This window comes from Lupinus angustifolius, chromosome LG19 (assembly GCF_001865875.1).
Source record: "Lupinus angustifolius cultivar Tanjil chromosome LG19, LupAngTanjil_v1.0, whole genome shotgun sequence".
Taxonomy (NCBI): domain Eukaryota; kingdom Viridiplantae; phylum Streptophyta; class Magnoliopsida; order Fabales; family Fabaceae; genus Lupinus; species Lupinus angustifolius.
Window position 1 is genome coordinate 2522242 of NC_032027.1, and position 14713 is coordinate 2536954.

The 14713-nt window shown below is 32.3% G+C and overlaps 1 protein-coding gene across 1 annotated transcript; it reads right to left on the reverse strand.

Moving 5' to 3' along the window:
* Nucleotides 3515-12354, reverse strand: LOC109334312 (ethylene-insensitive protein 2-like). The gene is made up of 8 exons (XM_019570014.1): nucleotides 12124-12354; nucleotides 10846-11587; nucleotides 9787-9873; nucleotides 9507-9617; nucleotides 9221-9433; nucleotides 7577-7762; nucleotides 4759-7470; nucleotides 3515-4109 (listed from the first exon to the last, which is right to left on the reverse strand). Exons 2-8 carry the CDS (start codon nucleotides 11095-11097, stop codon nucleotides 3780-3782), a joined length of 3891 nt encoding a protein of 1296 aa, XP_019425559.1. The 5' UTR covers nucleotides 11098-11587; nucleotides 12124-12354; the 3' UTR covers nucleotides 3515-3779.

Below are 14713 nucleotides of genomic sequence, written 5' to 3' on the forward strand. Positions count from 1 at the left end.
GTATGATAACATAGTATTGCAATGCTTTAACAGTGAAATAAAAATAAGAGACAATATATAATATATTGTAATGTTCTATATACTAGATCATTTTTAGTTTTTTTTAATTTATGGCGGCCTGCAAACCTATCCTAAACATGGGTATGATGGGTATGGCATAATATTTCATAGCCTATTTAAAAGTAGATATATCCATATCAGCTCTAATTTTAACAGGTATTGTGTAGGCATGAGCAAGTCAACCCTAATTGACAATACTACTCACATTATATCTTCATTTTCCTAAAACTCTCCTGAGAAACAAAAGAAAGGGAATTATGCGTAACATTTTTTTTGGGTACATATTCTTAACACTGAATAGATATTTTGATAAAGTCCAAATATAAGTTACCAATAAATTAACAAATTATTGGAGTCAAATATGATTTAATCAAAAATCATAATTAAGATGATCATTAAATCAATAATTTTTTAAGCTTATTACATCACTTCTTTGACATACTTAATTTTTTATATACAAAAGGTATCTCTTCACCTTTTTGGCTAATGAATTAATTTCTTTCATTTTAGGAATCTAATAGAGCCTTACACTATTAGACCAACACATGGTGTTCAAATACTTGAATTTGATTACATTCATGTATAAAAATTGAATAAGTTAACTAATAAATCAAATAAAAGTTCAAGAAATTAGGAGGAATGATTATGTATTACATCTTTAAAATTTGTAGGTTATTCCAAATATATCAATATCAACATTGACTCATTCTTTCCATGAATAATTTATATATTTAATATGTATAAACTGATGGTGTAAATGTTTTTTACATAGTAAATTATTTATTATTTATATGTTAATCATCATTGACTCTCAAACAAAAATAACACGAATTAATTATGGATGATGTGCTGACAATGTAAAAAACTTTACATCCACATTTCATACATTTTAAACTTATAATTATTTGAATAAAATAAGATAAAAAATCATACACTTGCTCTAATTTTTAGTCAGAAAAAAAAACCATGAATAAAATGAAATGCGGGATAATCACTAAAGAGAAAAACAATTGAGGCTTTGAGCCTAAACATTTGAATTGCAGCTTTGAGTGCCATTAAAAGAAATTATTAAAAATGGTATAGGAAATGTTCGGGAGAAAGAGTTCCCACATAGTCCCATATAAATCCACCCTGATAATGGCCATATATTGTTTTTTTTCCTTTCAAACAACCTATGCCTAGATACTAATCTATGTAAGATTGTAAGACATATTATTATGAGAAAAATTGGTACCGAAAATATAAAAGTTTTATATACTGTTAGATTATTATTTATTATTATTTTCAATCTCTTTAAATAAGTAATATCAATTATTAATTGTGTATAAATCTTTATATCAATGTGCATAAATATTATACTTGATTATTATCCATACCAATAATAATTTCACCAAGTATTGCAACTCATGCATATTTACAAATTCCATTTGCAAGAATCCATTTGGGACAAATAAATTGCTGGAGATTTATGAGTAAACAATGAGAGAAGGTTGATGAAGTGAAATAAATTATAAATTGAACTAAGAAATGGTTAATTGGCACCTGTTTATTTATTGATAATCTGTAGCATATAAAATCTAGAGAGGGTGATTGATGAGTTTACCCACTTAATTAACAAAGAATCTTAATTTATAATATTAAAAGAGTTTAAAATTTATGTATTGTCGGTGTAAAGTTTTTTACACTTTCAACACATTATCTACAATTGATTTGTATTACTTTTGTTTGAAAGTCAATGATTATTAACATATGAATGATGAATGATTTGCTAATAGTGTAAAAAACACTTACACGGTTAGTTTGTACATATTAAATTGATATTAAAAATAATGAAAGTAATTAAAGGAAGAACAAATAAGTTTTCATGTGATTTATCACACTAAATAGTGATAGGAGCATGCAACAGATAATTGGATAAAGTGGAAGCATTCTCAGTGTTTTAACTTTGAAGGGTTGTTAGCAATCACAACATCCCCATGAATAACTAAATTAGTCCTGTAAAACTTTATTTATATATACACACATACATATTCATAAGAATCATGAGAAAATGTTTTTTTAATATTTGGTATACTGAACTAATTAATAATCAAATTAACAATTTAATATATTTTTGGTTAATTACTTAATCATATGTTAGTGCAATTTATAAACCCTTTTATTTATTATCATATGCCAGCATTTTTTTGTAAATTTTTATTATCTTTAAGTAACATTGTAGTATATTGAAAGTAATAAAATTTAATAATATGAAATTTCAAACAAAATAAAATAATACGTGTTTTTGTAAATTAAATTCTTTGGATAACAGACTAGTTTATGGAAAGAACTATAAAACAAGAAGAAAAAAAGTAAACTGTATGTTCTTGTTTGATAAATTTATTTATTTTTTTAGTTTATAATCATAATATAGAAATATGATCAACAATAGTTCAAAAATTACACTATCTTAATTAAACCCTTTGTTATTTCAATTTTCAAGAAGATAACAATTGATATTCCATTTGTGGATAATAGCTTGAAGATGGTTTTGCTTTAAAATATATACAACCATGGTAATTAATTAAATGCAAGACAACTTTTTGCTTGAATATAAGGCCCCTTAGTTTTGACTATTTAAGTAATTTGAGGTTGCAAAACCACACAATTGCTTATAGTTTAATTATACTTGAAATAAATTAATTCATTACTCATAGTTTAAGAAAAATAGCATTGCTTAAAATCAAAACCGCCTTTACTTATAGAAGAAGTATTTATTTCACACTTCTTGTATGAATATACTTCAAATATAAAATATAAATTAGGGATGATAAATTAACTTGAACTCGGGCATACCTGTTCGAACTCGAATTTAACAAAAAAACACTCACTTTGTCTAAGTTCAAGTTTTCCCCTATTAGGTTCGAGTTTGAGTTTAGGATGACTGATACTCAAATCCGACATAAACCTGCTTTATATAATAATAAATCTCAAATGATAGAATTATTATTATATATATAACACTAAATGACAATCATATTCTCTTATGTCCATGTTTTGGATAAGTTTAATACAAGTTCAGGTTACCCAAAACTCAACAGGGTAGAGATTATGGTTTATTTTTAGCTTTACTATGTTCAAATATGAGATTTCAAGTTTGAATATCAACTCAATTATTTTAATATTGGATTAGCTATACATGCCAAAATTGAGGATGAACCACACATTTTTGGTAATCTAATAGTTTGGGCATTACATGAAGTATCAATCAATTATGGACATCGAATAAAATTATCATGGCCCGACTTTATTCTTAAAGTGAACAACCTTTAGATTATTTAATAAATTAGCCCTCGATGCAGTTTATCAAATCAAGGAACTCTTGCCCTTCATTAGAGCCTTTTCCAATAATTGTGGACTTAATCTACGAAATGGTGAAACTGAAATGGTTAGTTGAATCATCAAAACTGAAATGGTGAAACTCATTTTCCATCTACCAATTTTTTCTCTTGATTTTGCATCAATTACATACAGTAATTCTTGCCCTATGTGTATGTAACATACAAGGATAAAATCTGCTGCAAGAAATTTGATACACAGTCATGGAGACAGAGCATTCCTTGATCTATAACATGAACCTGCTTCACAATATAAAGTAGACCAAGGAACACTGATTTTGTTAATGCAAAATGCAACCAGTTATATGATGCTGAGATGGGGACCTTGAGTAAACCAGTCCCTTAATGAGTGTTGGCAGGTTTGCTCGATAACTTCCGCTTGTATCGTTTGAGAACAGATGCCAAATTTTCTTTCCCCTTCGGGAAAGCAACATCACCGGCTGCGGTTCCACTGCGTCCTTTCCGACTAGAAATTGCAATCTCCACATCCTTTATCAGCTCAAGTAATGTAGATGCAGTTGTGTATTTTCCCCGGCCTGGTTTTGAAGTTGGGGGAAGCATTCCATTGGAAAGAGGGGGGCTTGACTTTTGCTGATGTGATACGAGAACTTGCAGGCAAAAACATGGGACCATGGGACTACGAGGCTTAGAAAAAGCTGGATCGACGATGCCCTGTTCATAAAGCAAAAGCAAAAATAATTAGTCCAGTTAAATGGAAAAAAAACTATACCTACAACCCTACAAGAGAAGACAAGATGTTATAGGTTTTGGTTTTGTTAGAAGGTGAAGGTATGTAATGAACACCTATATTACAATGTCTGCCAATGGGTATGCTCTACAATGACGAGTGCTGAATGTATAACAAGTTGCACCAACTTTTCAATGTGATCGATCAATAACAAACAGATATCAATTAAGAATAAGAGTGTGAACAATACATGTTCTCATTTTTAGGCAAAACACAATTTACTATCGTAAAGTCTGGGTTATGAACTTATGAGCAACTTAGTACCTGAAATTCAAAAACATGTATTTCTATCCCTAAAATTTACCGACTGTATAAACATGTCCTCTGTTAACTTTTCCATTAAATTGAGTTGGAAAGTGACATCACTCTGGACATCAATGATCATTTCAAATGGAAATACACATTTTTAAACTTCAAGGACTAAGTCGCACATGACCCAGACTTCAAGGTAATAATTTCTCCTTCTTTTTTTGAGAGCAACGTCCAATTTAAATGTAAATGAAAAGCACAGCTGAAATATAGACATCTGATCACTTAAATTAAGAAAATATACAAAACTCTTCAGATATTTACCTGGAGGCGGTTTAGCACATAGGTGTATTTCCCCCAAAGCTCTGGCCGGCTTTCCATAAGTGAGAGGTCAAGAATACGGTGGATACACCACACTCCAAAGCTAATTATTAAGTCTGATCTCCATATACATCCCTCCCCACAATTAGGAACTGAGGATACTGAAAAACTAGAGGAATATGCATCATTATTCTTTATTGAAGAACCAGGTTTCCTATCAGAAGAAAAATACTGAGCTTCACCCTTATGAGCGACCTGATCCATCTCCCTACTTTCAACTTCATAAACAAATTTCTCCCTTGCCGCCACACGATCAATCAGATCCTCATCGATTCCATCGTTTTGTCTAAACAACCAATCAGATCCTTCCAGTTTTAAGAGCTTCACAATGCAAAGTCTAAAAGACTGAAGGAGTTTCGCCTCTATATCTACAAAAGAAGTAGTTTCTTCAACAGCAGTATTAGGCCTAATTCCAACACCTTCCATTGCAACATTATTACTTTTCTCAGCAACACCAAACTGCTCAAAAGGTTGTCTAGACCAGAGAGATCCAGTATCAAAACCAGAATTCAACTGTGAAGAGAGTGCCTCCCTGTAAACTTTTGATGGAGAGAGTTCATCAAAGGCTAAATGAGGTCTCGTTCTTGATCCAGAGTTTGAATATGACGATTGTTCATAATATGTCTTGCTTGCAGAAGGTCTATATCCAACAGAACCATCCCATGGAGCATTTTTATCAGACACATAACCAGTCCTATGAGGGATGGCGTATCCTGAAATGTCAGGTAAGCTGTGGTACTTCTTGTTATTAACTGAACTTACTGCATTATCTGCAAGTCCAGAGGAGACAAGATCATAATACGGCCTCTCAGATTGCAATTGGGAATTTCTAGAGACAGATACATGTTGGAACCCTGGTGGCTGGCCTAAACCTACACGATTATGCAACTTTCCCCCCAAAGCAAATGCGATTGAATCTCTGTAGTTAGTATTACCCATGGAAGGGAATTTCAGTGATGACGGCTGCATCGGACCATTTAAGTAATCAAAGTTTCTGCCGTTACCATCCCGGTTAAGATATGATGCAGGCTGGTAACCATGAATTGTAGCTGGCTGATAATCCCAATCCTCAGATGAAGGCAGATTGCGCACACTGGAATAACGCCTCTCACCAGAATCAAGAAGATTGCAGCTGGAGTTCTGTGAGTGTACATATGCATCTAGTAACTGGATGGGATTTGCCTGAATTGAGGAAGAACTCCTTTGAAGGCCATGTGAAGACTCTAAACTACTTTGAATTCTAGGCTGCTTAGAAGAGTCATATAGATTGGAGTTCATTAAAGTGTTAGAAGCTCTACCTCCAACAGATGCTAGGTCTTCAGAATATTCCTTTCCACATGCGACCACCTTCTGCAAGGAATCAGCGGATCTTGAATCAATTCCCCCTCCCAGCAAAACATCAAGTTTCTTAGCCTTTGCTTCTCGGGTTGCTTGCCCATGGAAATCATAAAGTTGTCCCCAGAATTCATCAAGAACAGCAGCTAGTTGACGCCTTCCTGCACGCCCTAAGCCTCCTAATCTCGAAAGACTTCCAATGCTATTCTCACCTTCATCACTTTTCCCATTGAGACTCCTGAATGATGCAGGGCCATCTGATGTTGAAGACAGGGCACATGTTGAGACCACTTTGGATGATTTTTCGGTTTCCCATGAGTCTACATCATCATCCCTTTCAACAATTGAGTCTCCCTCAACTTCCACTTTCTTCCCCACTGGAGCACTTGTTTCTACTTTAACAGTTTTAGTGCCTGCTACTCTAGAATCAGAAATTTCACTAACTACAGTTGATACTGCCTCTGACTCTGATTCCTTAGCAAGAGATTTGGGGGAACTAGGAAATGATGTAAGAGAATGACTCTCCTTAACAGCAGTCACATGGAGACCAGGCTCCGTTTTAGTTTCAGGTAGATCAGGATGAAAACTTTGAACTGTTACATCTGAGTAATTCAATGTCCTTGCTACTAGGGTGGGTGTTGGTTCCTTCACTTGAACAGATGTATCTCCATGATACCTTTCTTCAGTTAAATATGATTCCTCACCATCAATTGGAAGATTGGATACAGTCTCTGGCATATCCCTTTTTAACACTTGAGCTTCTAAATGGATACTGGCAGATCTTAAAGGAGTGGTAGCTAACCAAAGCATAAAACAAATTGATGCAAAAACAACAATTAGAAGAACTAAATATGAAATAGATACACCATTCCCCACATTCCATCTCAAATCACACACCCAATCACTACTACCAAATAGCATTTCTACTACGAAGACAATATTCAAGCCAAGCATCCCAATAACTATGACCAATGCCAAAAGTTCCACAAATTGAGAGACCTTGTGTACACCCATTATGGAACTAGATGTAGCAACTCGAAAAAGGGGGATCACAGAAGATGGAAGTTGCAGCGCTACCAAAACCTGAGTGAATATAAGTAGCCGATACATCCCTTCAGCTCCTGAACTCCACGCACAATAAAGGGCAGGCAGGACAGCAATCATTCTAATTGTAGCATAATGAAGCCAACTTGGAATATCCAATTTTAAGAAACCATTCACAACTACTTCTCCTCCTAAACTCCAAGTTAATGCTGTGGCTTGATTTGCAAGAAACAAAATCAACAGAAAAGCAAGCAAAGCTATTGGGCTATGCAACACCTGCAATAAAAATCTTGGCATTATAAATGTGTTCAGAATGTATATGACAAACAGGACAGTGTAAGTAAATATTCTAATGTAAATCAATTATAGAATAAAAGAAGACCTGTTCCGTTGATGCTAATGCATCCTGAAAAGTAAGCAAAACTAGACCTGTACCATAGAACTCATTTGCTGAGGCATTCATCACCACATTATTGACCAAATAAAGACCGTTGAAGACACAGAAGATGGCCAAAAAATGCTTATGACACAAGGCTTCTTGAGAAATGTCTATTGGTCTCTGATGCCACTGCAAAAGGCAAATGGAATTTTGGAATTTCAGAATGGCAACTCAAATAAAATTGCAACCAATATGAAGTAGAGCGTGATGTGCAACCTTTACCCCTTAGGTGCATGTGATGAAAAGTGTGTATTAGAAGTAATCAGATCAGACAAACGTAAACTCATGAATACAACTTCATAAAGCTCTGTTTTGAACAGGAGATCAGTGTATAGCTTATAACTTACAAGAAACCTACTCGATTACTATAACTAAACCCTGTATGCATAAACAATATCTACATATAACTAACTAAAAACAGCAACAGCCAAGCCTCAATCCCACTAGGTGGGCTCGATTATGTGGATCAAACAATACTATAATGCTCTCATAAAACATTTTCATCGACAAAACATTGATCTCTAAATCTTTCCTAATCGTTTTGCCTATGGTTTTTCATGGCCTATCTTTTCCTCTAGAAATTGGACTAACCTTCATTTGATCTACTCTCCTAAATGAGGCTTCTAACAGTCTCCTTCTCACATATCCAAACAATCTAAGACACAATAATACCATCCTTTTGACAATAGGATCTACTCAGACTTTCAATCTAATGCATTTATTTATAATCCTATCTTGTCTAGTATATTCAATCATCCAACACAATATTCTTATTTCTACGACATGGAGTATATTCTATAGTTAACATTTTACCATCTAACATTCTGTTCCATATAACAAAATTCAACCACTCATCCAATGCAAAATTCTCATCTACAGAGAACTAGCGCCTCTGAGAATTCCTAACACCTTTTCTTTCTCATTCTAAGTGTAACAAGCAATACACTCAATCTATACCTATATTGATAGACATCCTTATAATAAGTGATAAGGATGGATTAAAATGTATTACACAGATACATACTAAAAACTGTCTACAAATGTATGGGCTCCCATAGGACATTTTAGATGAAGCATTTGCTCACATAACCACAATATCTCAAAAACTATCAGTTACTGCACCTTTTGTTAAAAATAGGTCCACCTGTGTAGAATTAGATTTTGAGTAAACTCATGAGCCTATGAGTGAATGATACATTTCGCAGTTCCCCCAACAACCATATTTAGTAATAAAGAATGCTAACTTTATCTTCCTCATGAAACTGATCAACTGTAATCTTATGGAAGTTAAGAAAAAATAAGCAATTAATTAAACCATGCATGAGACACCAAAACGACACTACAATTCAGAAAGGCAACTGTATTTAGTAAAGTTAATAGACCTCCAGCATCACGACAACCACTTATGCAAGTCTACTATCATAATACAAGAGGCAGAAATTTCATCTTTATGAACAAGTAAAACATGAGTTGCAAATATATCTACAGCATTCTAAGATATATGCTTGGAAAGTTGGAAGCATCCATGGATAGAGACACTTCACCATATATGCATGGAAGAAAACTATGAATGACTGTAAATAATACCTGTACAATAAAGGAATGAAGGTATAGGTTATGAGGCATAAGAGTTGCTCCCAGAAGACTCATTAGCACAAATGCACTCTCCCCGCTCAACTTTGTTAGTACTCCATTCATGAATAACGGGATTCCTGGTTGATTGATGAGTACTCCAAGTACAAAAGAAAGCAATACAAAGCCTGTAACATACAAGCCTAGGATCTTTGCCTTCTCAATGTCCTAGACAAAGGAATTATAATAAATATAGTGTTGATTAACAGAGGTTGATGGATAGGCAAGTAATGATACTTACAAGTAGGAGAGCAAGAAGTAGATGAAAAACAGCACCAGTAGCAGTTAAAAAGACACACGTGAACAAGTCCCACCCAAAAACAAGATTTAATCCTTGTGCCATGCCCAAGATCTAGCAAAACAGGTAAAATGAACAAATTAAAACAAATTTAATAATGTATATAACAGATTGAACATGTGTAGATCGAATATCAAATTCATTACCAATGAGTCCAAATTTTTAAAAGAAAAAAGTAGATAGCCAACCAATCTTTAAGGTCAGTCAAGAGTAAGAATATTACCATGTTAAGATCTAGCATAATCACAGAAACTTCAGCTTGAATTCCAAGAAGCATGCATGTCCATGTATCATATTCATCACTGCAAATCTTTGGAGGAAGAAAACAAAGTTAGTCTATAAGCAATTTACAAACTAAATGTATACATGAAGTTTTAACTAAGCTTGCTAATCTAAGCATCAATCCGTGAGCTTGTATTTGCATGAGTTTGAGGTATAAACATAAAATGCACAGAACCTGGCTACAAACTCAGTAATAAACTCAACAAACAGACTAAAGAAAACATCATTCAACCTGACTCACAACTCTATACATACTATATAAAATTCACCAACACAAATGGGAAAAAAACTCTAATATATCAGGGTTAGAAAAATACTATGCTTATACATGTTTTTCTCTGTGCCAGCTTTACAAATGCAACATAGTGGAGGAAAAACCAAAAAAGGAAGGGGGAATGAGAAAGAAACACGTTGGAAGGGAAAGAATAATATCATTCCTTTTATTTAATTATTCTTTAAACATTGAAAAAAACATTCATATTCATTAAGTAAAAGTAAGTAGCGATTTTACATACTTCTGATATTACAAGACAGAATTGCCTGCCGGTATTTTTTATAAAATTCTAATTTCTAACTTAATATGTAAAAAGAAGATGCTTGAGCATAACTTAGAAATGAAAATCAACGAAATTTCATTAAACTCAAATAATGAAGTTTATTTTACAGAAAGTGGAAACTAGAAGCAATAGTGGAGAAAACAAAAAGTAAATTTTCAAGGGTATTTTCTCTTGATAAAGCAACAAGATAGTTCTTTTCATCAGTCTTCCATCTTCCAATTTCCTAATATGTAACCACTTATTTGACAAGGATAAATGGCAACATCAAACACTAAAAAACACAACAAAACTAATTGATTGATTAAAATTCAAATAGAATGGTATTTTTTGCTTGTGGGAGGGGGATAAAAAGGAGTTCAGAATGCAGAAGATTTTCAAATATAACAATCTTAATTCATCAACTGTGTAATTGAAATAATCCCCAAAGTGGAAGAAAAAAATACCTGAGCAAGGTCTCTTCCTGTGATTATACCAATCTTTGCAGACATGTACTGACAAAAGATAGCAGCAAAATTGAAAATAAGCATGAAAGCCATCAAATCAGAACCAAACCGTGCACCACCTTCAATAGTTGCCGCCCACTTTCCAGGGTCAACATATCCTATTGAAACCAAAAGTGTTGGTACAACAGCAGGAAGAGACCGATGAAGAAATCCAGGCAGGTGGTTAGTAGTACTTGATGTCTCTGCATCCATTTTGCACTTTGATACCGTACAGCCAGCAATAAGGCTACCGAAAAAATACGATACTCAAAGAACCACTCTGAGGCAGCCAAAACTTTCAATGAGCCATAGATAATTATGACTGAAACTTATCTATATTTCTGTCGACAAATCCTATCTATTACATGTAAATCAGATATACATTATCAGCTTCAAATACCAATTATAATTAGTCAGCTGATCAGAATTTAATAAATAGCATATCCGGTATATGCTAGCTACCACCCTATAAATTATTCAATAATTGACTGTGATCATAAGATACAAATATAATATTTCCAATAAAGTCAACCTTAATACCATCACAAAATCTTCTTACAACACCCCTAATAACCATTCCATTCATCTCCTCAACATGACTGAAACATCAATACATTCCAATCTTTGCCAACCAAGGTTCACAAATATCTTTAACTATTCTCAATTGTAATCCAAATCACCCCCTCCTCGGATTTCTCGAACCCTGCATCAAATTGATTAATGTAACAACATTAGTACCAATACCATAACAAAAAATAGAACAACAAAAATAGAGAAACAACATGAGCACTTTCATCATTGAAGAACATTATTATCATGATTAGATTACAATTAAAGCTAAAACACAAGCATATCACAAAGCACCTTTAACAATCCTGAGAAACATATCAACAGCATCAATACATTGATTAAAACAAAAAATAGATATTATTGGAAAAATTACAGAGCATAATTAAGCTCCTAAAAAAAGAACAGCTCAGTGCACGAGGCCACCTAACTAGTCTAAGGATAGTAAATATACGCACCCTTACCCAACCCGAAAAAGAAAGACTGATTCCAGGATTTGAACACCATTATGCCAAGGCCAAAATAAAAACCTTAGTTGTAGAAGGTAAAACCCTAGAGTTAAAAAGCTAAAGTGATGGATAAGATGAGCAAGGAAATGAAAACATTGGGCATGAATCTGATACAGAATAAGAATTAACATATGAATGAGTTAAAACGATGTCGTTTGATTACCATTGAAGTTATGATTTGTGATATTTGTTAACCGTGTTCCCAATTTCTCTCTTGCTTTCTGTATCTATCACTTTTGGATCTCACATATTCCAATAAGCAATAGATACATACATACAGAACATTAATTAATTAATAATTTAATTATTATTATATGAAACTGCAGAATTGATTATTGGTATATGAGGTAAGAGAAAGAGGAAGGAACGAGATTCTTGGAAAGCAGATATAGAAAAGTTAAAAAACAAAAATAGAAAATTTATGGGTGTGATGTGATGTGACTCAAAGCTTTTAAAAAAGTTAAGGTTAAAGTTTTCGGTTTACGCTTTTTTATGTTATTTTTTTAATTTTATTTATTAATGTGAGATCATCTAAGTTGGTAAAGAAATCACTTTGTCTATACTATATATAAAATCAAAATATGATATAACTACTACTATGATATAATTTATATATTCATATTTTACCCTTCAATTATTTAATTTAAAAACCATATAATCCTAAAGACAAAAAATATATAATATAAAATAAATACAATATAAAAAAAATATTTTAATTCTACACAATGAAGTGTATAAACATAAAGTATGTGTCGCACACTAGTTATTATAAAATGTAAATAAAATAACTCCCTTCTAAACACATAGAAAAGTATGTGTTTGCGTTTTGACTGATTGTTTAATAAGTCAAACCGCATGTAATGCGTTAATAAGCTAGTTGATCTTGACTATAGAATTAATGAAATAAAAAAGAAATTAGAAAAGAATGTATGTACTCATAGTGTATAAGTTTTGTAAATTATTACTGCATTATACACCATTATCTTTTATTATCATCGATTCTTTAGAGAAATTAATATAAATGGATAATAAATGACATAAAATTAAACCAATGATGTATAAATATTACACTGAAAAATAAATAGTTTTGATTAAAATAATGTCAAAATGAAATGACAACTGGTTCTTCCTTCTTCTCCCATTGTCCATGAGGTGGGGGAGAACACATTATCTCTCTCAAGGGTAACAATGAGAGTATTAAATTTATGTATTGATAGTGTAAAGATATATTTATAGTTAGTGTATTATTTATCATTTATTTCAATTACTTTTTGAAAAGTCAATGATTATTGAAAATGAATTATAGATGATGCAATGACAATGTAAAAAACTTTTACAGTGTCACTATATACATGATTTTCACTTTGATGATTGTTGTAATTACATCATACATCATACAATGATTATAATGTGAAATTAAATTACAATGATGTACTAACAATGTGGCGGCCTAATCGCGTAATGTCCTAATAGATTCTTATGATGATTAAAAGATTAAGAGTTCGATTCCTGAGAGCGATACTTGCTAAGAAAGACAATCATTAAGCCAAAATGAATTAGTTCTTTATCTATAAGACAAAGGAATATATTTGATAATACCAAAATAAATTACAATGATGTAGTTGTATCAAACTATATTTGGGCCCCAATAAATTCAAAAATATTTTTTTAATCATACTCATTCCAAACCCTTACAATTTCAATCTAGACTAAAACAAAATAATAATAATCTTCATCTTCTGTGTTGCTACAAAATGAATAAAACAAGATAATAATTTAAGACCCATGTAATTTTCTATCCTCTTGTGTTGAGGACAAAGAAGACCCTATCCATAAATAGCAATGGTATGGTATGTCCTAGGAAAGCAAGAGAAAGAGATAGTAGTATATGTATGCAATCTTGCACAACTGTGCCAAGTAGTAATAAATGACAATCTATTTGTGATTTTCTTTATTACCTTCATTAGCATATACCTTTCTCAAATTGCCAATTACTCCAATTCTATCTAAACTACAATGAAATTATGTTTTCACAAATCTGAAACATTCATATTTTGGTGCTGTAAATATATTGATGCATCGTGTTTACCATAATAGGTTAGTGTAGTACATTGTGTTTATACCATGTATGTTAATGTTGTATTAAAATGACCACATTGTGTACAAATATAAGGAAGGTATTATATGAATAAATATCTAAATAATAAAACTTATAAAATCAATAATGGGATAAGATGGATCATTGAATGCAATACACTTCGTTCTTATCAAAAAGGTTTCTAAAGAAAGAGTAAAAAATAAGGAAAAGGATGATGATTGTGATTGAACATTATATGGCCGGCTGACTTTAACCAAACTACTATATTATATATATTTGGGATATATTCAATTAGGGAACTTAATTAAAGACAAACAAGACAAATCAAACTCTAATTATGCAAAGAACATAAGAGGAGAGACTTACCATGTTGGGCATTATTCTCGAATCATGTGTTTGACAAAGAAATTTCTAAATATTTGGGTAAAATTCTTTTCATCAAAATAGTTTTTAGGATAAAGTTAACTCATGTTATTTTAATATGGTATTAGAATTTGGGAACACAATAAGGAAAAAGGGACGATAAGCCTATGTACTGCACTATAATTCCCCGGTCAAAATGATTTATCTCAAAATCAAGTAGAAGTAGTTCGTTTTTGTTCCTTCCCCGGTTAAATGGCTCTCTCATTAACCACATTGGGATATCGTAACTTGC